The sequence below is a fragment of the Amphiprion ocellaris genome, chromosome 23 (assembly GCF_022539595.1).
Source record: "Amphiprion ocellaris isolate individual 3 ecotype Okinawa chromosome 23, ASM2253959v1, whole genome shotgun sequence".
In the NCBI taxonomy this organism is placed as follows: Eukaryota; Metazoa; Chordata; class Actinopteri; family Pomacentridae; genus Amphiprion; species Amphiprion ocellaris.
Window position 1 is genome coordinate 8,332,791 of NC_072788.1, and position 26,680 is coordinate 8,359,470.

General features: G+C 38.7%; 1 protein-coding gene across 1 annotated transcript in view; it reads left to right on the forward strand.

Moving 5' to 3' along the window:
- The window catches only part of pcxb (pyruvate carboxylase b), a 332,924-nt gene that overhangs the window by 301,256 nt on the left and 4,988 nt on the right, over positions 1 to 26,680 (forward strand). The window contains exons 22-26 of the mRNA XM_055007761.1: positions 4,903 to 5,082; positions 9,742 to 9,916; positions 12,942 to 13,015; positions 25,817 to 25,957; positions 26,370 to 26,471. Coding sequence (XP_054863736.1) covers positions 4,903 to 5,082; positions 9,742 to 9,916; positions 12,942 to 13,015; positions 25,817 to 25,957; positions 26,370 to 26,471 — 672 coding nt within the window. The remainder of the gene's footprint in view (positions 1 to 4,902; positions 5,083 to 9,741; positions 9,917 to 12,941; positions 13,016 to 25,816; positions 25,958 to 26,369; positions 26,472 to 26,680) is intronic.

Consider the following 26,680-nt stretch of genomic DNA (forward strand, 5'->3'; position numbering starts at 1 on the left):
TTCATTCATACACTCTCTAACACTGTACCAGATCTCTGCTGCCAGGAGTGGGGAGTCATGCAGGAACACTTAGTGGGAGCTGTACATTAGTGAAAGTGAGAAAGCTGGACAGAAGGCGGGAGAAAAGAAACATGGAGGTGGTGAGAAGAGAAAGAGATACTGGAGGTGGATGAGGGAGGAACAGGTCAGGTGTGACAATAAGAGCCTCAGTTTGGATTAATTTGGATTCATTTTTGATAAAATGCATTTGCAAAACAGCTATGACAGTAGGTAGTTTAACCTCTTTAATCAAACAACCATTTACTGTCTGTGTTTTGATTTTTAACCATACCACACTAGTCGTGTTTCCATATTTGAAACCAACTTGTGAAAAGATGAAAATGCAAATAAACCAGACTGTAGTGGCATCAGAAGGTAGGACTACAGGCTACGTAACACATGGCTGTAAAAAGCGGATTAAAAGAAGCCAGAAACAAAATCAGACCACCAAAACACCTAGAAGAAGAAAAACCAAACAAACCCTTGGCCATCTTTGAGAGAAAAAAAATTTCAGGAATTGTTTTCAATTGGACAAGCTGTAATTGTTTTTTCATGTGAGTTAGTACTGGCCAGATTTCATGCTGTCAAAGACGAAGAAGAAAGCAGAAACAGCTGATCAGTCATCGATCATTAAATGTCCCTACGTCAGAGTTTATTCAAAAAAGGTGTTTCCATGTCCCATTATGTGAACTGGCTCTTTTTTTAAAAGGTCGAAAATTACCTCAAGTGAGCATAGAAACTTTTTTAAAAGAAATTTTCTGTTTTCATTCACTTTTTCTATCAAATGTAGTACTTCAAAATGTACACAAAAATATGTTATGAATGGTACTATGGCTTTAGAAATCATAATGTCAGCAAGTTGGTTTCAAGGCTGGTCCACCAGTACTGAATGGATTGCTGTGAACACTTGAGCAGACAGTCATCACCTCCACAATATGAAGCCGACTGACTTCAGTAACTAACACCACCATAAGTGGTTTTGGATGAAATGTTCACGTGTGGCCATGAAGTTAGGCCATTCATTTTGCACCAGTAGTGAATTCTTAATAAATAAAGCACTGTGGACAATATGTGGAGACTATAAAGACTTGGTTATATTGTTTCTCAGCAGGGTTCACATTTTCTAGCAGACTTGAAGTTTCTGTCATGGTGGCACATTGCTAGCTAAACCCTCACAATGGCCTCTTTTTGCCAGCACAGAACTGGCCATAGTCCAAACAGCTACCTCCTTGAGTCACTATAGTATTAAACACAAATGAGATGTAGTCTTCCATTGTATTAAAGAGTACAGCAAGGTATGGCAGCTAACTTACAGTCCATTCACTGACATGAAAGTATCTCCAATGTATGGAGAAGTTACCTACATATTGTTACATACAACTTCATATCTCAAGAAATCTCTCAAGACCTATGCTGACATTTGTGTTCTACCCTTTTGAGATAGTTGGCAAATGACCTTTATTCTTACACCACTCTGTGTTCAATTATTATCTCTACTGCAACACACAAACCTAATGGTTAGGTTTTTCTCTTAATGACCCAGTGTGGCTGTAGACCCTCACTCTTGTTTTTCAGTAAAGTTATTTGAGACAGAATACCAGCCCACTTTTTCTACTAGATTGCATTTTGTTGAGAGACTAAAGAAGAAATTCACTTAAATCAGTCCAGTTAAAGTTCCCTAATAATGTAATTTAATCCTTAAATTTGTTTTTAGTATATGAAAGACAAAAATGTGAGTTAGTGACACTACTTTATCTGTTAGCCTGAGATATATACAAAGTTAACAGTGAAGAATCTGAGCTCAGCTTCACACACAAACAGAGGAAATCACATTCTCCTTACCCGGCCAAGATGTGATTTACCTCACTGCTCGTCTAAAAATATAGAAAAGCTCCCACATCATATATAGCTCATACCAAGCTGAAAATATAATTTCCTTTTCTTGTGTGTGAGGCATCTAGAGAGAGTTGGAGGTGGATGATTCATCAGCAGAGATTGATAATGAGAGTAACACTGTTGGATCAAGAAAAAGAAACATTTGGCAGACTGACTGGAGATAAGAGGGATGGGAACGGGACTAAGTTGATTCATGAAGCAAAAAGTCAACATCTTGGCTTTTAGTGTAAAGACAGAAGATATTGGTTAGGATAGTGAGAGGCCTGGAGTAAGAAGAATGGTTCTGGAAGATGGATAATAAAGTGAAGAGTAACAGTTCTTTATTTTGTAGTAAATAGACGAGAAAAATGGACTCCGGAGACAGAAAGACAGAGGAAACAATAGCAAATGAAGGCTGAGGGAAGGTAGACTAGGAATGCACAGTGATGCTCCTTTCTTATGTTTTAGATAGATTTCGAGTAACTCAGCAGTGAGCTTTTGTTCCTCAGCTATACCAAGTTAATGGCCTCTCCAGGGATTTCAACAGCCCATTCAAATCTCTTAAGCTTTTCTGTAAACAGTCATTCAGTAAAAGCAATGTATCATTATCTCTTCTATTCACAAACCCAATCAAACTGAGCTTTAAGTGTTGTGGCAGGGAAGTGCTGTAGGGAAGTGCAGACTTGTTCCAATCAGCAGGAAGCACTTATTTCTTGTAGCGTGCTGAGAAAGCACTGATGTGCTTGCAAGGCTCCTTCAATGCCGTTCAAGTGGTTGTGGACCTCAACAGGCATCATGTGCTTGTTTTTAAAGATAAAATTTCTTATTAGGAGATCAATTGCGCCAAAATAGTTTCTGTTCTGTTTTATAGCTTCACAATGGGAGGCTCTTTTTCCAGACACCTTTTGTTTTTAAATCACTGTACGTAAGTACTCTTTAAAGACCACAGCAGGACTTTTGTAACCAAAGACACCTATACAATATATAGAGAAAATACTTAGTGCACAGTTGGTCTTAAAGTGTAGCATCCATCATTATAACTGTTGCCATTTGCAGGATAGGTTGAGGTGGTGGGTAGTCTTGTCATCTCCAAAGACCAAAGGCACTTTGACAAAAAACACACAAGTTAGACTGCAGTTGTTGAAAGACTACAGAGATCCCAGGAGCTCAGCTAGCCTAACAAGCACCCAAACCCCAGGGGGCTGCACTAATCCCAGAGGGACGTGTGCGCTTCATGTCTCAGTCTCGATAATTTGGCATCACATCTCCAAGAAATAGGTGTCAAGTTCTTTGTTGGTTAATTCCTTGGGGAATGTCAAGTTGATCTATATTTGTTCATCTATTCTTTCTCCTTTCTTCTTCAGAGTGCACTAATTGCCACAAAAACAGGCATCTTGTAGAGTGTGGGCCCACTCTTTGTTCTCTCTAGTCCTTCAGCTGTCAGTGCTTAACTTTACAACTTGTCAAACTATGGGTGGAGGTTTAAAACAGGACACTGTCACTCTGCTGGCAAGTATTCAAATGTAAGAATAGTTTAAAATCCCTCAAAACTGATCTGGGCATTTAGAAGATTTTTTTCCTCATGAAATTAATTCCAGCAGCTCCAGCACACCAGCTCACCTATGGCTCTGTAAAACAACTCTATGTTACATAGTAGTGAGTTACAGTATTAGACTAAGTCTGTCATACATATTCAATCCAGAAACAGAAAGTTCCACATTGAAAGTCAATGGGTTTGGCTCCTAAAGTTTGTACATGTGAAACTTTGACTGTCCGTGTTTTTGACACTGTCAACTGCACACTGCAGCTTCAAAGTGAATCATGATGTGTCCTCCAGCATATAAAAAACACCATATGGACATGTTATCAAGGTATGAACTTGATTTTCACCACAGGGGATCTTTAAATTTTTCAAGAAGTCGAGTCTCCATGTGGGAGACTGTCATATCTTTCTCTGTCTTGTATTCAACTTTGATCTGTTCACCTACTATATAGTAAAAAAATGCAGCACTGAGCATGAGTACAAACCAGAATGTCTGTTTTTGAGACAGAAAAGTTGACGGATCACAATAACTGACTCCTTTCTCTTTTTAATGGCCTAAGTATCAGATGCAAGTCAACAGCAAGCTTTAAACCTGTGTCTGTAATCATCCCAATAGAAGAGTAATGTGTGCAATTGATATTTGCATCAGTGTCCTGTTCGCAGTCAAAAAAGACTCCACTTATCACCATTATGCTAATAGGGATCGCTATTACCATAATGATATGCCATTATAAATAATGAAAAAATGAATACATGTGATTTTAATGAATGTTTTCTGTGTTCTTTTTTCTTCCATCTTAATTTTCAGGTTCGTTCTGTTTTCACAGATAGTCGGTGTAGTTTATTTCATAGCCGTCAAATTACATGATTAAAGAGACTGTATAGATATAAACATCTTTTCATTTCTTTTTCTCTGGGTCACTCAGTGCTTAATCTTTGCAGACAGCATCTTCATTATAACAAAGACTCTGTCACCACTTGTTTTTTGGTGAAATTGTTGTGTGTGCAGTCCTGCCTGTTTACCGCTGAGTGGAAACAGAACAGCAGGACTTCACAAGAGGAAAAATGGCCTGGCAGACAGCTACAACTACTTTTACTTTTTGGGGAAAGGAAGATTAAGCCATTACACTGTGGAAAACTGTAGTATTACCCTGAATATGTTCTGTGTGTGAGTGTTTTTCTGTGCAATGCTGATATTTGTCGGATTAAAAGGCCAGTGGTCTCAGACTGGTGAAAAATAATAGCACCTCTCCTTGCCCGAAGTAAATTGAGATATGTATGTGGAGAGGCTGTATTCTAATATGTTGTGCTCAGCCTGTGGTGGAATAGAAATATCGTACTGACGGGTAAAGCAAGCATGTGCTCTTCTTTTCATCCTAGAAGGGATTTAATACCACCAATAACGAATCCTACTAGTACTCACGCTTCTTCTTTTTCTTCCTCAGGTGACTCCATCTTCAAAGATTGTGGGTGATCTGGCCCAGTTCATGGTGCAGAACAGCCTGAGCAGAGCAGAGGTGGAGGAGAGGGCAGATGAGCTGTCGTTCCCCCTGTCTGTGGTGGAGTTTCTGCAGGGATACATCGGGATACCACATGGAGGATTCCCTGAGCCGCTCAGATCCAAGGTACTGTAGTTTCTTCTGTATTCACACATGCACACGCCGTTTTTTTCACCAAGTACTTAAATTTCCTAAATGGATTTCTAATAACATCAATTTGAATTTAAAAAGCACTTCAAGCCAACTCTAAATCTAGTTCTGTTCGATTGGTTGCATGTCACTAGCAACAGCCAATAGTCACTGAAAGCTACTTTTTACAGACAGGGACAAATGAGTGCTTTGTAGAGCGGAGTTATGTTTTGAAGGTGAGTTAACAGATGTTGCTACAGTCCTCATAAACACCACAGCCTTACACAGAAATGGCCAGTTTCCCCATTACAATGAAAATGTCAAAACAACTGACTTGCTCATGTTTGCAGCTGGAGATTTGCAGTCAGGTGGCTAACGCTACTTGTAGCATCTCTCTGAACTAAGTTTAATTTAAACAATCTGATGTAACTGACAGACACACCTCTAGAGCAGAGATGCAACCTGCAAAACAGCACAAGAAGCACATCTGTCTCCACAAACCAGGGTATTAGCTGCTTTCACAGTGGCTATGGCTATGCTAACAGCCAGGGGTTTAGTTAGGAGGCAGCCATAGATTACCCCAAAACAGCATCTGGAAAACAGTAACAAATAAATATTTAACATCTGTCTAAGTGATGGACTAGTGAAAAATTAACAAAACAGAAAAACAGCAGATGGAACTGCAGGAGACAAACTCAAAGTCAAATCAATCAAAGTCAATCAGTCAATCTCACAGTGAAGAGAGGAGAGCACTATAGCATCATGTGATACGGCGACATTATCACTCCTACTTTTATTTTACATATTCAGTTACAGCAATCAATATTAATGAAGAGACCTTGTTAGGTACATGATTGGTTCCCTGCTATCACATGGTGTTATATAAATTCAATATATATCATTTTCAAATATGATTTATCTGTCTTTCTTGATCATCAGTGTCGACCCAGAAAAAAAACTAAGTAAAAACATATCATTTGATTCCTAGTAGAAAGTCTTACAAACCTTTCAATGATTCTCCTTCACTTGTTCCATCCTGTGTACCTTTTATGTAACAGACATGTCGCACAAACACATGCTGAAAAGCCCATTTAAAAGTGTAAGTCTGCACATGCACACAAACTCTGTCACATGCTTGGTTACAGCTGACAGTCGCGAATCCCCTGGAGGACACTAAAAACTGAAGGAAACCGTGATATTGCTCTGTCCTCCCATCTCTTTTGTTTCTTCACCTCCACCTACTTTCTTGTGCTTCCTCTCTTCACAAACAGCAAACGTAGAGACTCTCCTGCACATCAGGGGCCAACAGCTTGAAGTCTCCTCAGGAGGATTGCGTGAATAAAGGCAAATGTGTCACATTCTCCCAAAAAAAAACTTGCTGACATACTGGCATACTTGACAGGGGAGAAAAAATTGACTGCATTTTTTTAAGGAAGAGAATTAGGTGGATGCTTTTTTCCCCCTCCACACCATCATTCACAGATGTTGCACTTTCATAATGCATTATCAATGAGCTGACTGATGCTTAAAAAATATTAAATATATTTGTTGAGATCATACCTGTGCGTTTTCAAAGGTGTCAAGGCTGCAAATTTAACAGTTTGTATGTTATATATAAAGCCACAGCACATTTGTTAAAAGATTTATGCAGAGATGAAAATACTTGAATTATCTATTCTCTGCTTTGTCAAGTTGGTCTTAACTTTTTACTCAATTAATTGTATATTTGCAGCTTTAGGAGTTCCTCCACCCATTTATTTGTGCACTCATCTGTCTCTCCACATACTGTTCTCCCATCTCCACCTCTGTGAAACTTACTCCTGTAATCCTTCTACCTTTGACCTTTCGTTCCTTGTTTCTTTATTTTGGGAAATAAACTAGTAACATGTTTGTGTTTTAGCATCACAAACAATCCTGGCTTCAGCCTGTTACTGCCTCTCAATCTGCCACATGTTTCTGAAATAAAAATTCAGCACGTGAGTAATTCCTATTAAATAATCAATACGGTGGACAGTTTCTGTATTAATTCAAATCCTCAGCTGTCCTTTTTCATTTTATCTCCATTCAGAATTGAAAATACTTCATGCTCAGAGATGATGCTCACCTGAATGCCAAAGTTCACATTTTTCCCACTTAACTTTTCCCTCTGCTCTCTGTTGTGTACTGTAGTGGGGCGTATTTGTATTCCAGCCCAATGGTGGTGTACAATGTATTTTCTATGATACGCCATTCATTTTTAAACAACATGCCAAAGCTGTAGCCTGCATCATACTGTGTACTCTGAGTAAATCCTCAAATACATGAACTGCAGCCAGTTTCTCATCTGAGCCAGAAAAAGCCAGACGATTCCTCTAAGTCTATTCTACAGATATTCATACCCTGACTATCCACCCTCGATATTAAATGCACAAACACCAAGGGGCTGTCTGGCACACGGCTTACTGGAGAACTCATTCTCTCCATCTTCATGAGTCAGTTAAACAATAACCTTTTAATCACTCAAATTCAGTCCAGTTCAGATTTAATGTGAATCCTTTTTACTTTCCTTTCAGTGTTCTGATGAATCTAGCTGTTGTGCACGCATATCTTGGGGTGTGAATCTGAGGAACTGATTTACATAACTAGATAAATTATGTTTTTAAAGTGAGGAATGTATAACATTATTTATCCTAAAACTGTGCTTCACATAATGACCTTTAGTTTCTTATAGTCTTGTCAGGTATATATGTACGTGTATGTGTTAGTTATAAAGTGTACATTTCTTGCATATACACACCTCTTCATATGGTTGACTAAAACAGTGCTGCAGCTGAAACTGACATTTGCATGCTAGCAGCATATAAGATGTTTCTTTAATGGTGCTTTGGAGGTATTTATTAGATAGTGAACAGTCTATTCAGAATTATTTCACATGCTGTCACATTATTTCACTCTCACTGGCTGTCACATAGTTGTTTGTCTACGTCAAGTAAACTTTTTTAAAAAAGTACAAAGCGGTAATTGAGTTGTTTCACATCATAGTTCTGTCACGCACAGTTCATTTGTAGCGTGGGTGGACAGTCACAACGGACAGGGGAGACAAAAACAAGAAAGACAGGGTCAAGTGAGGGAGAGTGAAACAGTGGGAGGATGGTTGGTGAGAGGAGGGAAAGAGGGAGAGCGTGATGCCATCAGAAAGAAGGTGAACTGAACAAGATTATGGTTAGAAATGCAGCACGTCGCTTAGAGCGGCACTCCTGCTCAAAAAAGAGCAGGAGTGTGTTTTTGAGCAGCTTCAACAGGAATGAGGAGAAAGAGCAAATAACCTTGGAGGAAGACTTTCCTTCATTTGTTAATGCAGACACATACACTCACAGCCACTATCTGTGTCTCACTCTTAAACAATCAAGCAGTTTAGGTGTAAGACATCCTCAGAGGAGACAATGTTAATGAGCAGGGACTCCAGTGAGCCTGCCATCTTTGAAATGTTTCCTCGCACGTACACAAATGAGTCAGCTATCTTTGAACTGTTAGCTCTGTGACTAATAGCATTGCACTGGCTCCTTTGTCTGGAGATTTCTGCAAGGCACACACACATGCACTCATCTATATGTGTCAGTATTGTGAAGATATAAGACACACTTGCTAACAAAGAGTAGGGCAAACAAATTTTAACATGCGTAGCACAGATGCATAAACATTTCCTGTATGTGTCCACACAGGAGACATGTGTTCAGCTGAAGATTTAATTAGAGTGTAAGTGAGTCAAACACAGAACAACCAATATGTTAGCTTGGACAGAGAGCTCAGTAGGCACCACAAAAAGCTTAATGTGTTTATTCTTATTTTCTCAAAACATTTGCTGAAGCATCAAGTAATATCCTAATTGTATGGGGATTCCTTCCTTTCCCTCTCTCCTCTGAAATTTGTGAAAATAAAAACAAAACAGAAAATAGCTCCTCACCACAGCAGCTTTTCCGTTGACTGCCTGCGATTTAAAATAATCTCTTCATCAGACATTATTACTAGCCTCAACTTGATTGTGTGGGAAGATGAAATGTCATATCACTAGTCTTATAGCTGCCTTCACTTTCTGCACTCTTCTCCTTCTTTTTGTTTTTCCTTCCCCTTTACTTTTTCTAACACTGCATTCATGTGTGATGGGCTGATGGTACTTTACTGGAGGGAAAAACATGAACTGAGGGAGAGATGGAGGGGGACTAAAGTGGAAATGACTGCAGAGCTAAACACAACAGTGGCGCTGTTTTTATGCAAATTTAAAAATAACGTGCATTAACAAGTTTTGCATTCTCCTCGATTTCAAGTGTTTCTCACCTTCTCTCTGACTCAAAACATCTCCTCGTGTTCTTCTCTGTCATCCTCCTCTCACTCAAAATCTCTACCAATTTAGCGCTTTGACAGGTTGAAGCTTTTATCCACATATATAGCTCTGAAGTACAATGTGAAAGTTTTACCATCACTTTAGTCTTCCCACATGCTTCTGCGTCTCATGGGGGTGTTATGAGTGGGAAAAGATTCACAAAGACTCGATGACTTTGAATGAGAACTTTTAGTAAATTGTTTGTTTCCCCTCCTCTCTGTTGTTGTGCCTTTTATCTTTCTTTCCCCTGTCTCTTCTCATTCCGTATTCTTTTCTCTTTTAACCTCCTGTCACAGGTGTTGAAAGCCCTTCCCCGTATCGAAGGTCGTCCAGGTGCCTCTCTGCCACCCATGGACTTCAAGGCTCTGGAGGAGGGGCTCCGAGCTGCTCATGGGGATGACATCACCCCTGAGGATGTGATGTCAGCAGCCATGTACCCCAAGGTGTTCCAGGAGTTCAAGGACTTTACAGGTGAGTGGCCTTGATGATTTATTTGATCAGTTAATCAATTAATTGCCGCTAATAATTTCACTGAAAAAGCAGAAGATGAGCAACATGCATGTCAGAAAAAGTATTGTGCATTAGCTGTAGTACTTATTTGTGAGCCTCTTACTGTTTAATGAGTTGGGAGACTGCAGTTTATTTGTGTTTTAATACTGTAGCAACCACAGAGATGCTTGACAATCAGAGAGCATTTTAAGGTTTAGCTAGATACGGGCCACCATGACATAGAACAACCTGGACAGGAAGCTGCTGCTGGCCTTCTACAGCTCATCCATAGAGAGCCTGCTGACGTTCTGTGTTTCCACCTGGTATGGAAGCTGCACTGAGGCAGACAGAGTAAGGCTTCAGAGGACAGTCAAAGCAGCACAGAGGATTGTTGGCTGTCCTCTCCCCTCTCTCATGGACATCTACTCCACCCGGTGCCTCAGCAGAGCTCAGAACATCATCAAGGACAGTTCACATCCTGGTTCTCAGCTTTTAGATCTGTTGCCCTCTGGAAGGTGTTACAAATGCACTAAAGCGAGGACAAACAGACTTAAAAACAGCTTCTTTCCAAGAGCCATCACCACCCTGAACTCTTACAGGTCTCATGTCTCACACCCAGCCAACAATACAATGTGAAATGTGCAATATACACCACTGCCTCATTCACTCTGTTACTTATATTCACTCTTATTTATACTTTATATTTGTAAATAGACTGTTTGCACTATCTTTGAGATTTCTTTTGCACCGAATAAGAGAAGCTCTCCAGTCTTGTTATACACTGCATAATGACAATAAAGCACATTCTATTCTATTCTATTCTATTCTATTCTAGTACACAGCAAGTGTTAGCACTGCAGAGTTGTGTCATATAATTCAGGGAATTCAGACACGCAGCACCAGCTTTTCCTGCACTTTGCCCTCCATGCCATCCAAGATGCCCCGTTTCTATTGGCTGTGAGGCCACACATAATAGGCACAGGGGTCACGGCAATGAGCTTTTAGTCTCTCTGCGCGCAAGCAATTGAAATGACTGGGTTTCAGAGGGCAGCAGTGTCACGTCCTGTGTAAAAGCTGCTTAAGTCCGCTGGCAATTCCATGCTAGCAAGCAGAGAGCATTGTGGAGGTTCAACAAGTTAAGGCCACCATGAGAAAGTGTCCTGTGACGCTGAATGGTTACAGACCAGAGCTCCCATTTCGTGGTGAACTGAAGTACACCAGCATCCCTAAGTATGACATTAAGTGCCCCAGTAAAGCAACCCATATCACGAGACAGAAGCCTCTCCACCTGCGTTATCCGACTACGTTCAAAACCATCATTTCATTTCATCAAGAAATGGAACAATGACTATCCTATTCATTTTGTGTTATTCATTAATCAGTTATTGATCGACAAAGTTGCTGACTACTGGTTAAGAACATTTTTCTATGTGTGCATCCCTGTTGATAACACTGCTGATTATCAGTTAAGGAAACTGCCTCTCGTTTGCATCCCTAATCTATTTAATTAGTGAAATGGCTCAAATTGAAGCTGTTATATTAAACAAGTCTGGGTTTGTGATACTTGATCTCATTCTCTCACACACCCTCAGTCTCATTTGTATTATTACTGGGCCTTGAAATTAGCACCAGCCAAGCTTATGTCAGGAACTCTGATTATAAAGTTCAGCCATTTGGTGGAAATGTTTTAATTGTTGCATTTGGCAATTCAGGAGCACAGCCAGTATCTGCAATTTGAAGACGGTAGCAGGAGGCTTGCTGCAAGAAAACAATGATGTTGGAGATTAATCCTGAAGGTTCAAGAGGAATCAAATTTGACTGGAAGTTGTTTGAAGCAGTTGCAGAAACATTCAGTTGCCTGGATTAACCCAAGCTTAATTGTTGCTTTGAAGAGCAAGGCATCGTTAGCTTTAAACTGGTAGTGCCCCTTTGTGAGCATTTTTAATTACTGTGCAGTCCTTCCTTCACTACTTCAGGTTAAGACTGTACACAACTCTGACCTACTCTCAGCATTCAGTCTTTTCTAATTACATTTCCGATTTAAAATATTGGAAGTTCTCCAGAATCTCTTTTGTGTTTCCAGATATTTGTGTCAAGGTGTGTTGTACTTGTGAACACTCTCACATATCATTGGATGTAAAAGTTAATGGAGTCTGAGAAATAATAATCTTATTGATGGAGCACTTTTCAAATCCATGTTACAAAGTGCTTCACAGGGGCGACATAAAATTATCTTTGAAGAGGAAAGATAAAAACAATTAGTCTGTAAAACCAATACAGTCCTGGAAAATGTAAAAAGCTTTTTAAAGGATATAAAAGACAGTTTAAAGGAAATTAAAACTCACTTAAAATCAGCAACAGCTCTCGAATTAAAGCATGTTTCAAAAAGATACCTAAAGGAGATTGCTGACTCAGCCAACCTGATTTTATTGGGCAGAGACTGACTGTAAATACGTCAGTTTTCAACTGGACCCCCGGAACAGACCAAAGACTTCTGACTGAGGATCTCAAAGTGCCTACCAGCTTGTACCATACTTAAAGGTCAGAGATAAAGCTCAGAAAGAGGCCATGCAGGACATTAAAGGTAGTCAGTAAAATTCTAAAATCTATTCTAAAACATGATCATGTCTCCTGGAGTTTTGCACAGTTTGGAGTCGATCAATAGATTTTAGGTTCTGGCTAGTTAGAGGGATGCTGCAGTTATACAAGCTTCATTAAATAAAAGCACACAAAAGGGCCTCTGTGTCATAAAAAGTGATGATAGATTGTATTTTAAGAGGATAAAACAACAAGATTCCTTGCATCAGGCATGATATGATCCAAAAGGGAACCAGCTGATGGCAGAATCTGCTAATCAAGTGCTGGGCCAGAAAAAAGGATCACTGTTTAGAGTTCAACTGAGGAAAGTTCAGAAGAAAACACACACACATATATTAGACACATTTAGAAAACTGGACTCTACGTTGTTGCCAACACAAATTGAAATTCTGTTCTTCTGTTTCTCCAGCTAACTTCGGCCCAGTGGACTGTCTCAGCACCAGACTGTTCCTGGATGGACCCAAGATTGCAGAGGAGTTTGAGGTACGTAACGAACACAGACCATTTTTGCCAAAAACCAGAAGTACTGTACTGCCCTTTCATTTCCCCCCTGAAAACCAAAACCCACCAGCAGGTTAAATGGACATGCTATTTAAATTTTCAGAGGCCAAAGTTACACCATTTTTTCAATTTTGCCGAGAAAAACAACCAAATCTAAGCAAACACTGTCAGGATATTTCATCAAAATCACTGCATGTCTCTCTTCAAAATTTACTGAAAATAACCCTTTTAAAACCACCAGAGCCCGCTGTTACCAGCAGTAATGCAACAAAAATTTACGAGCGTTTGTCTGAACTGCAGGCTGTGCTTTTTCAGAGCAGATAGGAAACAAATTAAAGATGCAAGTAGTGAAATATCTATCGTCTGTAGAGCCACCATTTATTTACAGTACTGGTAACATCTCTGGGCACTTGAAGGAATCTTGTTTTTTAATAAAAATGAATTTACAAAGAAACTCCACTTTTATTTTTTTAAGATTTATGATATTGTAACTGTCGTACTGCACAAAAGGCACTTTAGTTCTCTTTACGTCTAGCTACGATTATTCTTTTTTATATAGAGGTGTAGGACAATATATATTTATACTACATATGCAGTGAAAAGTGATGACATAAATCTTGTACAAAAGCTGGTATTTTACATTTTTTGAGTAATTCAGTTTTTATCATAGTATATTGCATGTAAACGTCGAGTGGTTTTTGCATTTGTTTGGTGTTTTTTTGCTCCTTTTTGGAATGAGAGGCAGATAAATGGATCTGTTACATTCACTGCTGAGTGTATTTATGATTTTTTAGTCACTGTCACTAATTCTGTGATAATGCATTTAATCTTAATAATAATTCATTTAATGATCCAATTTGCTCTTTAATTAATTTCTGGTGTAATAACAGTTCCATAAAGAAAGGACATTGTCAGCAGGAAATGATTATTCAGTCACTGCAGATGGCTGAGGTTTGATGTAGAGTCACCGTGAAGTGCTGATAACACAGTGGGAAGGACAAAATATTAACACTTCATCAAGGGAACAACAAACAGCATCTCTGATCCGTCCAGCCATCAGATTGGCCTTCCTGCACAGAGACAACAGATTCATTTTGTCATAAGATGTTTGAGAGGCAGCTCATGAACTGCACTGAGGGCCGATATCTCAGGCCAGAATAAAACCGTTACTGACTTTTGGAGATTATACTGCTCGTTTATTCTGCAGCAGGGAGGCAGCTGGACATGCAGTCCAAAGAGGGAACACAATAAATGGACTGAATTGCTTTGCATGCAGAAAAAATATTGGGGCACAGAAACAGAACAATCTCTGAGAGAGTGGATGTAATTACTGGCTGTCACTTAACAGCAAAGCCACAAAATCTCAAACCAAAAACGTTTCTCTGGAATATTGACGCCTGTGTTGCAAACCCTTTTCTGTCAATTCCAAAATGTTACGTGAGCAGAATCAGCAGGCCAGAAATCTGTTTTAACTTGTGTGAATATATAGTCAGCAGAAATAGTTCAAGATGTCTGCTGCACTGATTGAAAGTTTCTTTCAGAATAGAAGACAGACAATGCTTTTATCCAGAAAGTGCAGACTAAATTGGTCATTGAAATCCAGATGAGGAGAGAATTCCAAAGAGATTGTTGAAACTACTGACAGTAACTTTCCTGACAGATGTCAGAATCAGATGTCTGATGAAGCTATTAGAGGAGTCTGTCATCATGTAATGAAATGTTTCAGGGTACAATATGCAGAACTCAAAGTTTCTTTTTTGAAAAGCTGTAACTCAGTGTACCATTTTCTAACTTTTTTAAATTAGGTAATAAAAAATACGGTTGTTTAATACTAGATTCTGAATGCACATCAATGACACAAAACTGGCAGCGTCAAATAAAGTTCAGATGTTAAGGGACTAGATGTGAACTTTATTTGTATCCAAGGATTAAAAGTTAAAAAGCCGTAATTCTTGACAGAGGGAGCACAGACAATGCGAGACACATTATTTCACGTCTTTCTTTTTTTTTTTTTTTTTTAAAAGAAAAATAATGCAGTTGTTATGAGAGTTTTGTTGGTTTTTGTTTTACTTTGTACATTTACTCAGATGGACAGGGTAACTGTGACCAGGGTGGCAGCAGTGCAACCCAGTAAACAGGAGACGAGACAGATCAGAGATGATGACTGTGGCATTTTTCAACTACAACTTCATGGTGACTTTGTGTAGTAAAATCAGGCAGTTGTGTGTTATGTAAGGACAAGAGGACTCCTGTTGAATGACTTGAAGCTTAATGAGTAGCGGAGATGACCCTGACCTCGTACAAATATGTTGGAGATTTTTTTGTAAAGCGTGGGTAAAATACCAAACTAAAATGTTAATCTTGTGCAGGTTAAATGTAAGATGATGCTGCAGACACTGAAATGTATTTAAGTTACATTTATGAATTGAAGTTCCTGGACTGTTGCCTTTGGTTTTAGCTGAGGATAAAATGAAGTGAATCTAAAAGGAAAAAAATCCAACATTTTTCAACCTCTGCCTTCACTGTAGCACTAAAGCTCCTTAAGCTTGCAGATGAACTTGAATTTTACACGAATAGCTGCTCAGTACAAATCAAAGTAAAAACAAAAAAAGGCCCCTGGATGAGAAATAGTTCAATAAGAATCAACTTTCAGGGCAACCGGCCAGCTAACTAAACTAGCTGTTAGGTTGGCCACGTAGCGAACTACCTTGACTGGAAATGATCTTCTGTGAATATCAGAATTTCTCTTTGAATTGCAGTATTTAAATTAAGCGGCGAGGAAGCCTTAATAATTAGACTCTACATCATTCTGTTCAGTTTGCTGACAGCTGATAGTTCCCTAAACTCTTGTCTCTTTCTGTGTGGGACACCTACTTAATTCCAGCGGCAACACATCGCTCTAAAATTTAATTCTTACCAGTGAAAGCCTTTTTGTACATTCAACTTGTCGAACATCAACTACATTCAGTTTTATTTTTCTTTCTCCAGAGGATAAAACCCTTCAGTGTTAATGTTAAAGTGACACATGCAGACAGTCTACAGCTGATCTTTTAGATGTCTCCTGAATATATGAGCATTTTAGACTATTTAAATCTCTCTCTCTCTCTCTCTCTCTCTCTGTATATATATATATACACACACACACACACACACACACACACACACACACACACATATTTTCACGGTGTTTTTAGAATACACGTTTTGAAAGACATTAACATGTTATGAAGTTCTGCATTGATTGAAGTGTGTGTTATTCTGCCACAAGGTCAGTTGAGTCATCACTGTACTATCACCTCAGCTTTTATGTAGCTTCAGTGTTTTTTTTCGTAGGTAAAATGAAATGTGTCTTGTAAAGAGAACTTTTGTGCACTGATGAAACAAAAACTTTCCTGACTAAATGAAAAGATGTCTGTACTCCCTTCAGTCACCTGCTACCTCTCACCATTTTCATGAGGCATCTTGTCTAGACTCTGCATCAGACTTGGCTTTTACCAGCATTAGTTATAGCTCAAGTTTAACCCTGAAGAACATCTTTCATTATACATCATCTGTTCCTCCTACATCCTTTGACTTATATTTCCATCAGATTTCCCTTGATTCTCTCATTATGAGGAACACACACACAGTTACTGAGTGATTCAAAGCGACCGTGTTCAGTTAATGCTTCACTTCAGCGCAGCAAAATGGTTTCAGCCTCCCGACGTCATTTAGTGCAACAAGGAGACTCACATTTGAACTGGTGGTTTAAGCTTTTTTGAGTATGTTTGTTTGGTCTGAAACTAGGGCTGCACAACTATGCCGAAATGATATATTTATTGATTTTAAAATATTTAAGTTGTACTTTTACATGAAGAGTCCCCCTTTCTCACTTCCATGTTCTGTTGCATTTCCTGCTGAAGTACAAATCTTTGTATCAAAATGAGACTTAAAATACTCTATCTGCTTCAGTGCAGCTTTTACAGGTAAATCTAAATTAACTGTACTCAAAACACCTCACTTGCTAAACATCTGCTCATCAAAAGGCATTCAAATTTACAGATGTTCCCTAAACACCTCATATGTAGGCTAAGGTAGATACTAAATAGTTTTCTGTGCAGAGAGAAACCTCTAGTCTCCACTTAGTTAACACATCAGTATTGCAGTCAATCACGTTCATTTAACTGTGCATTGTTGACTGATGAATATTCGATTAGTTGTGCAGCCACTTATTTAAGCTACAGTTTGGTTCAAGCTCTGCCACTCCCTTCAAATTCCACAACATACTTAATGATTGACCTGAACAACAATGACAGTATTCCTCATCAAAGATGACTCAGTAACCACCAACAAAAGCTGCAGTTCTCCAGCACGAAATGTATAAATATCCATTTTCAATCTAGCCTATAGCAATATTGGCTTTTCTTGCACTGAAATTGATTTTCTAGCTGTCCCTCTTTTAAGTGAGAAAACTTCATATTTAATCTAGTCTTGGTTTTCAGTGATTCAATTTGCTTTCCTCCTGTCTAAGGGAAATTCATTCACACGCTTCCCAAACACAAAGTCTTTTTTCCTAACCTCAATATTCACCCCTCCGTGCAGCTGTCTGTCTGATCTCCAGTCCATCAGAATAGGCGTCATTTTTAGAACTTTTCAGACACTAGGTTTTGTGCTCAACATCAGTCATCGCTGCAGAAACAAACCCACCTCTGTTGTCTTGACAATAGGCACTCCTATCAGATCAGGTCCGATTAGGAGTACAAGGCCAGACATGAAATGAAAGCATGTCAAAAAAATGACTTGTCACAAGCAGCATGAGATTCTATTACTTGTTTACTTTCTTCCTTTCTTTTTTACTGTAAATAACTCCTCAAAGGATAAAAGAATAGACATGACAGATCTCACTTTTGTCATTTCTAATCCATTTTCTTTGTTACTTGTGATGTTGGAAGAGGTACGTCGTGCCATTCCATTATGGTGACATACATTTATTTTATTATGTTTCATGTAATTCAAGAGTATTGCACATTACAAATAGCATACATCATTAAACAAAGCATGATATTACTTTTATTTGCTCTAAACTGCAGGTATTTACAGGGTGCAGATATATTGCTGTCTGGCTTTTTTTTCTTCCCACAATAAGAACACAACATTTGCTAAATACTGCATCGGTGTCTTCAGGTTTCACATTTCCTTTATATTTGAAAGGGTGGTTTTTCTCACGTGAAATGTTATTGACCTGCCAATCAAGAAGCTATCAAAGAGGCATTGAAATGTTACATGGATAGCCTTCACAGGGGGGATTGAGTAGCCTCGGTTGCTGACAAATGTACTTTGAGGTGATGTGTTTTCACATATGATGAGACTATGACTGTTTGATGCAGTTATATGTTAGTGACAGGTGGAGTGTTAGCCAAATGAATGGCAGCAGAAAAAGTTGTCGAATGTAGAGACATACAGATTAGGTGGTGCCGTGTATCGTCTTTAATTATTGTGTGCTCATGAGTAGCAACTTTTCCAGTGCTGACTGATTTCTAACACTACAGTAGATGCTGTTAAAGCAGAACAGCCCAGAGGAAGGAAAATAGCACTTTGCAACCCAGTCAGTCTGGTTAGTTTGGCTCTGTTTGTGTTTTTGGTAAATCCAAAGCGACACCAGTAAAAGACGTCAACTTTGCACTACAGATGAATCTTGCAGTACTAAATTTTGGAACAAAAGCTGTCTTGAGTGCTGCCAGCTAGTGTGTGAAGCACACAGCGGAAGTCTTGATCAAAACAGATTTAAACACCAAATCTTTTCGAGTGCCGTGCTAGACCTAAAGCCCGGAGTTGTTGATGTTGTGGGAAGTAGATATAAAGGGTTTCGCTGTAATCATATGGTATTGTTTAAGCACATCACTCCAAGCTTGTTGCAAATCCAATACAACAAGAGCCAAGAATGAACAGTAAGCCTGAAGGATTCCCTTTTGTGCAGTGAATATGGATTTAGATCACAACCACTACAATTTTGTGACCATTTTCTTTAGCACAATAGAATCTCTTCATGTTCTGCAGAGCCTAAGTGATATTATAGTTATTTTTTCAGCCAATTTCTGATTAACTTGAGTTGAACAGTACCCATTTAGACACGTTCCTCAAACAGTTTATTTAAAGAACAAATGACCTCTGTGAAAAAGAATTGCTGGCGCTTAAAAGTGCACACATCTCTCTGACATAACTCTGTCCAAAGCAGACATGAACTCAAACAGAAACAAGACATTGACCTACATGTATTTACCATGTGATACTGACTCAATAAGGTATTAATCTTGTCTGACAGAAGTATAAACACCGATTTTCACAAACATGAACCCACTTATGCACGCACCATCACAGCTAATATCCACAGACGTCAACACATGGGGTCCTATTCACCGAAGTAATCTCACTACTCTGTCACAGGCAACATGGGTCATTAATAAAGTCACATCAAAGACTAACATGAAAAGTGTTTCAGTCAGTGATGTTATAGATCTGAGTGGGTAAGCAGCTGAATCTGACAGGAGCAGTTTGATGCTTGTGACTCCCCAAATAAATGCAGGCAGCTTGTGAGGGCTCTATAGATGAAAACCCCACAGACGCACCACTGAGATATAGAACATACATAATGCACAAGGGATGCTATCACAAGTATGGTAATAAGAAACTGAAACAGAAGGAGGCTGGGTGGCAAGAGTTGGATTTGACAGAATTTTACTGACTTTGAATCTGTTAATGTAGTTTATTTAATGGTGTTATGGGACAAATTCTTAGATAAAAAATGTGTATTTCTTTTTAATGCCTCGATGGGGCGGCTGCACTGGTCTTTATGTTATGAAATAAATGTCTAAACAAGACTTGTTAACCACACTTTGATTTCAGTTATCTTGTTGTCAGAAGTGAAGTATGCGCACACTTTGGAATATTTCAAACACTGTCAAGTTCATTATTATTAAGTATGTAGCTAGTTGCAAAGGAAAATCGCCAGCATCCCTGTTCTTAAACTAGTTTGGTAAATTGGGGTCCTTTACTCAAGCACAATAGACATTTTTGTAATTCACAAAACAAACAAATTAGTCAGAAATATCAGGTAAATGCACAGACTCATTGCCTTTGCTGTACGTGGATATTTATCATAAACTGGATAATAAGATCACATCAACCTTTTGTTTGTGGACTCCTGTTTTGAGACTTCAAGTTTGATCTTTTGCCTTTGCTATCATGTTTTTTAAAACCCAAAGTAAGAAGCCAGGAGTGGATTTGACGAATAACATAGCCCCATCCTGAAGCATACTCTGCTTTTTCCTCTATGTTTCTTTAAATAGGACTATAATTTACAAAATAAACACCATACTGTATTTCTCAAAGTCTTAAAACTAGCATCTGAAATCCTAAAATAATTAGGAAAATGTTTATTGGGGTAGTACAACAAGGAAGAAGTAGGTTAATTTTGTCTTCTTTGTTTCTTTTTGCAACCAGCAGAGTCGCCCCCTGCTAGCTGAGGATAAGCTAATTTTTATTTACAGTTTATGATAGACAGGAAAAGCCCTCGTTTGTTATCACACTCTTCAGTGTGAACACACAAGTAGACTTTATAAGTTAGTTTGTCTACTAAAACGAAACAACATATTGTCTTGTCATCCACACTATGTGCTTCTTTTGTATTGTAATACAGAAAGAACATGAATAAGTCACATTTAATAACTGCAGATGAAGGTGAACATCTTTGAAAACAAAAAAATTGTCTGAAAGCTCTTTTTATATGAAGTTTGACATTGGTATTATCTAGTTTAACTCATTCTTGTTTCAGTTCAAAACAGTAACATTATTTATTACTACTGTGATAATATACTATAAGTATGTTGACTATTAGTGTGTAATCGCCTGATCACATTTCATTATTTTAGCTGACTGTAATCATTTCAGTTCAACTGTACAGATGAAACTAACAGAAATCTCATATTTAAATCATTGTTTCCACATCATTTTGTGTCCCCCTTTTCTGCCACGGTTTAATGGCAGTAAATATTTATTTCAATATGCATTTATTGACAATAAAATCATGGATTTGGTTGTAAAACCAGACACCACTACACTGCTGTGGGCACATTTTCAGTGTCAGCCAAATGAGAAAGCAGAGTCCAGTATGTGAAAGAGGCGATTTGTTGAAATTGCAGTAAAGACATGGTAGTGAGGGGCACTAAAGCCACCAATGTAAAACTAATAGACACATAAAACGATGAAAGAAGAGAATTAAGGAGTGACTGTTTAAAATTAGGATGCAGTTTGGGTTGCTGACTTAACATTCACTATTAGGTGATTATCTGCAGGAGCTCATTGTCGAAAATAGGATTAATTGTTATCTTAGCATTCTCACGTTCTAATACATTCGGCTGTTTTAACAAGAAGGTTGTGCTAGTAGTATGATTCTCTGTGCTTGAAAGAAACAAGAAATTAAATATGTGATGAGATTCCTTTGGACACAAAGCTTCACGAGGTCTCATATTTCACCTTGACACTGATGAAAAACGAAAGCAGCTTAATAGTTGTCAACTGTAGGAGAGGTGGACTATAGGAAGGTTTTAATACTGGTATCAGTGTAGCAGGTAAAATTAACTTATTCACTGAAAGTGAAGATATAGACAGTGCACTGAAATAGTATTTTTTTAGTTCTGCATGTACGTGTACACGGTTACATCTTAGACAAAATCATCTTCAAAAGGTTCCTAAAATCCTGTGCAACTCTTCAAAGAGGCAGATATTGTATTTTTTATGGGAACAGTTGAGGGGAGATGTAGCGCAGAAGCCACACAGTTGGAAAAGGAAAGGCAGTTTTGTTTTTTGCAAAGCACTGCCAAGGGCCTAACAAATCAGCACAAGCTAGAGAGAAGTTCAGTGTAAAGGAAGGTGCAGAGAAAAATGGGGAGATGTGAAAGCAAAAGCATGCAAAGACAGGGTTTGTTACCAGATAAGGAGTGAGGGAAATAGATGAAGAGTGAGAGCGCCCAGAGAAAGACAGAAGCTGAATAAAACTGAGATCAATACATATATGCGGCAGCCCGTATTTTTGTCTTTGCACTGAGAGTGAGTAGCTGAGATAGCAATGTGGGAAATACAATGAAAGAGTGAGGGAGGGTCGAGGAAAAGGGCTGGATAAACACAGCAGAGGAGAAGCCGAGAGATAAAAGAGAAGCTGAAAGAGGAAGATGAGAGAAATTAATGATGGCATAAGAGTCAGAGTGGCCCCAGAAATAGGTAGCAAAATAACAATACCAAATGGAAAGCTGTGACACTTGGGAGGACTGACAAAGAGAGAGATTGAAAGGCAGAGAGAGAAACTTGGACAAATGGAAAGACGGAAAAAATGAGTTTCCGAGCGGTGAGACGAGAGATTTGAGGGGAAGCGTGAGATAAATGAAGAAGTACAGTGGCCGGTGTCGAGGGAAAGACCAGCAAGACAGAAGGCGGCAGTGACCAGAATTGATATGAGAGGAAGCAGCCTGTCTGCTGTTGGTACAGAGAGAAGAGTAATGTCTTTATCTTAAAAGGCACTTTTACAGGTGGCAAGCAACAGCGTTTACAGTTGTACCAAAGACTGGGACAATGTTTTCATATATTTCAGTCTGCCTTCATGTCTCTCTTTCACTCTGGCTGTCTGCCTCTTTATCTCTCGCATTCTTACTCTGTCTATGCCACTTCTTCGTTTGATGTCACAATTGATATGTCTGGTAAAAGTCTGTCTGGAAAAACACACACAGACAAACACAGACCTGTTCATGTGCTGCATTAATGGATGGGAAAAAACTAATCTGTATTTCTGATCTGAATTCTGAAAATGCAGAAAACTGATGTTTGTAATTACTTTAGGTGATCACATTGTGTGCGGTGTGTAGTTCATCCTCACAAAAGGAAGTCATTTGGGAGCATTTTGGGTTTAATAACTTCATAATTAGCTTTGCAAGATGAAGGTGAATGGCTTTGTGAATACTTAAACACCCATCAGACTAACAGCCACTGCAGCACTTTCCAAGCCTTCAAACCAGTGTAAGAAATATTTAAGGGTCAACTTTTGCCTCACTGTCTAAAATATCAGGACAACTGTAAAAGTTTAGGTACACTGGTACAAATAATAATTAGTGCGTGTTTTTAATATCGGATACCTCATCATTCTGCTACAGGGGAGAAAAAAAACACTGTTTATATTGCTTTAAGCCAATCAAAATCATATTGGGCAGAGTGCGGCTGAGGATGCACTGTGGCATCCTTTCAAAATAGTGACAGGGGAATTGCTTTAGTGGAACATTTGCACACAACTACACCTAATGGCTAATTCACCATGAAAAACTAGCAGGGCCGCTTTTCTGCATGATCCAAATACTCAGCAAAATTGGAAATACTCAGTGTGATGTTTTGGTTGCTTGGAGATGCTGCTTATTGTTGTTTCCTGTGGTGAGGGGGATTTTAAAAATGGCAACAATAGCAGAAGGGCTGGAGAAAGGTGTGTGAAATGCATGGACAATGAATGGCAGACTTAAACCCACAATCTATATCCAGTGAGCCAGACTAATAAAAACGTGTTACTGCTTCAAAGAGAAGTCTGAAAACACCTGTATGTTAGAAAAAGCTGGCCTTTGAAGGTTTCTGCAACGACGTATCAGCTGTCATGACAGAATTTAACAGACTTGATCTAATTAGTCACCAAAAGTTTAATCAGTTTTAGCATCTTTACACATTCAACTCTGCAACCCCACACTTAAGACAAAATGCCTAAAGATATCTGGCTATATGAGAATAAATGTTGGCTAACATTTACAGTCAGCTTGCTAAAGCTCACCAAACACATTTACTGTCTCCAGCATTAGCACTATTGATACTGGAAGCAACAAGTAGCTCTCATTTGCTTGTTTAGTTGCTTTTTGTTGAGTGGGTGAGTCCTGTGTGCTTTACAGAAGAGGAACGTTGTCCTCACTTGTTTAATACCAGGCTAGTCTAGTATCCATTTTTCAATTGCAGAAGTGACTACTTTCTCTATCTTATTTGCTTGGGGTGGTGTTGGTGGCAGCCCAGGGTTTTGTTTGCTCTCTCTAGGTGAGCTTTTTAATGAGGTACTGATCCACCGTTATTTACGTACATGAGTAATGTGAACAACAGTGCTGCTTGTGTATGTTAGAGACGGAAATGGAAATTAAGATAAAGCTGTGTTAAACCTTAAGGAAACTCTTTTACCAGATGTTTCTCAGAAAAAAACTAAATAACATAAGAAATGTAGTGCCAATAGAAAATCAATAAGATGTAAATATCATTTAAAATAAAGTTAGTAAGCTAAAATAAGACTAGAATGGAAAAGTAATGCTGGCAATGATACTGAGGTAACACCACATGGAAATGAAATATTGCACATTACATTGAATTGATTAAAAATAAAATGACTTAATGTAGGACTTTGATGTTTGACTAAACTGATGACTATATATGAAATACAAAGGTAGTTTTTTCAAAATCTTGAGGGCAATTTTGGCACCTCAATCACACTTTTTAGGCACATTGTGAGATTTCTTGGGGCAATTTTGCTGAAAAACAACTCTGGTAGAGCAAAGAAAATATATCTCTGTACTGTGTTTTGTTTCATACAACATTTTGGATCCCAGTATTAGTGCTGGAACAGAGAGGCTGTTCTCCACTGCTACAGACAACCAATAACAACACAGCTGAGCCTTCTGCTGCCTTATTCCTGCACACACACGGAAAAACTGGTGTTTTGACAGAAAAGTATTGTTGGCGTTGGTCAGTAAATTACGCTTTAATTTCCTCATTTTCATACAGGAAGAAAAATGTGATACAACTCTAAGTTAATACAGTTAACTTTCTCTGCTTTTTCTTTACTCAGACATGGTAATAAGAGCCTCATCATTATAACAGTTCTGTTTTATTTGCAGCACAGTAGGTAAAGAGCAGGAATCTGTGGAAGGAGCTAGAATACAGTGCTCCTCTTTGTATTTACTAAGTCAGGAGTTGTTTTGAACTCTGAATTGATCCTGAATCAAATTATGAAATTGCAGAAAAATATCCCATCCTGTCTTGTTTTTTCAGTTGCTTTTTTTTTTTTTACCACTCTTAGTTAGTGATTGAAGCTCCAAATTGCTTCCACATGCATTAAGATCATCTCCCTCAACAGATGCTTATATAGACCATATCTGCAGCTAACAAGTTGAAAAATCTATTTTTTCCATCAATAACTTCTTAGCTGAATTTTGCAGACCTTCAGTCTCATGTATTACAGCAGGTTGTTTTCACACTAACGTTTTTGTTATGCTTTACACAAACTGGTGTGTTTGCACATGTGGTTCAGTTGATTTGAGAGGTTGTGGATTCTAGTAGGAACAAAAACAAATAAAACAGACTGCCTGTGGTGCAGTGTGTTTGTGGTTTGAAAGAAAAATGGACTGCAGGAATCTGTGGTGGAAGATATTGATTCCAGCATGAATTCACAATATAAACTCGCAATAAATCCACTTGTAGATTACGGGCACCAGCACAAGGAGCAATCTGATTAAGCAATTTGCATAAGCACTGATGCTCAGAATGAAGGAAGGGGCTACCAGATATACTTTTTTCATTTCACCTGGCTCTGCATTCTGGTTCTATTGCCTGAGCTGGACTTGTGAAGTGAGCATCCATGTATTAATTTCAGTTTTCTAACATAATCTAATTACTTTCCACCTCCTCCTTCACCCTGCCCTTCCTCTTTATATTTTCCTCCTCTGTCCTCTTCTACTATCTCAGGTGGAGCTGGAGAGAGGAAAGATCCTCCACATCAAGGCCCTGGCACTGGGTGACCTGAACAAGGCCGGGCAGAGAGAAGTCTTCTTTGAGCTGAACGGGCAGCTGAGATCTGTGCTGGTTAAAGACACAGTCGCCATGAAGGTAACTAACTACACGTGATGAGTAGAGATGGAGATGCTGATGGTCTGTTGGTGAGAGTGACACTGTTGATTAAAGGTCAGTAGATGGATAAATGATAAATGATTGACAGATATCTGCAGGTAAACTATGAGTAGATAAAGGGGAAGAGAGAAGGTTATGGAAAAATGCTTATGCTGCATTTTGAAGTAAGATTTTTTTGACAATGCATCACTGGTGCTTTTTATTTATAGGAACAAATGGTCGTTAAGCGTAGATGGGAGCTCAGCAGGGAGAAATATTTCAATGGGCAGCTGAGTGATGACAAGGGTCAAGTGTTTCCTGGATGAGTGGATAAATAGACAGGCGTGGATGGATGACTGACTGACTGGACAGATTGAAGCATGAAATATATATTTTTTGTCCCTTTACCCAGGAAATGAAGTTCCATCCCAAGGCTCAGAAGTCTATCAAAGGTCAGGTGGGAGCACCGATGCCTGGAAAAGTCCTAGAGGTCAAAGTAGAGGTCGGATCCAAGGTCAGTTCATAGATAACCTGCTCATCCACTTTTCCCAGCTAGTAGATTTAGTTTTAATCTAATCTTGTGGTCAAATGGATCCTCATTTAAATAATTTGTCATTTCAGGACAACGTTGTAACATTAGAAAATGTTGTATTCATTCAAGTGAAGTACCAAAAGAGGTTTTATTTTGAAATGTTAATTTATAATTCTGAAAGTAAAATATCA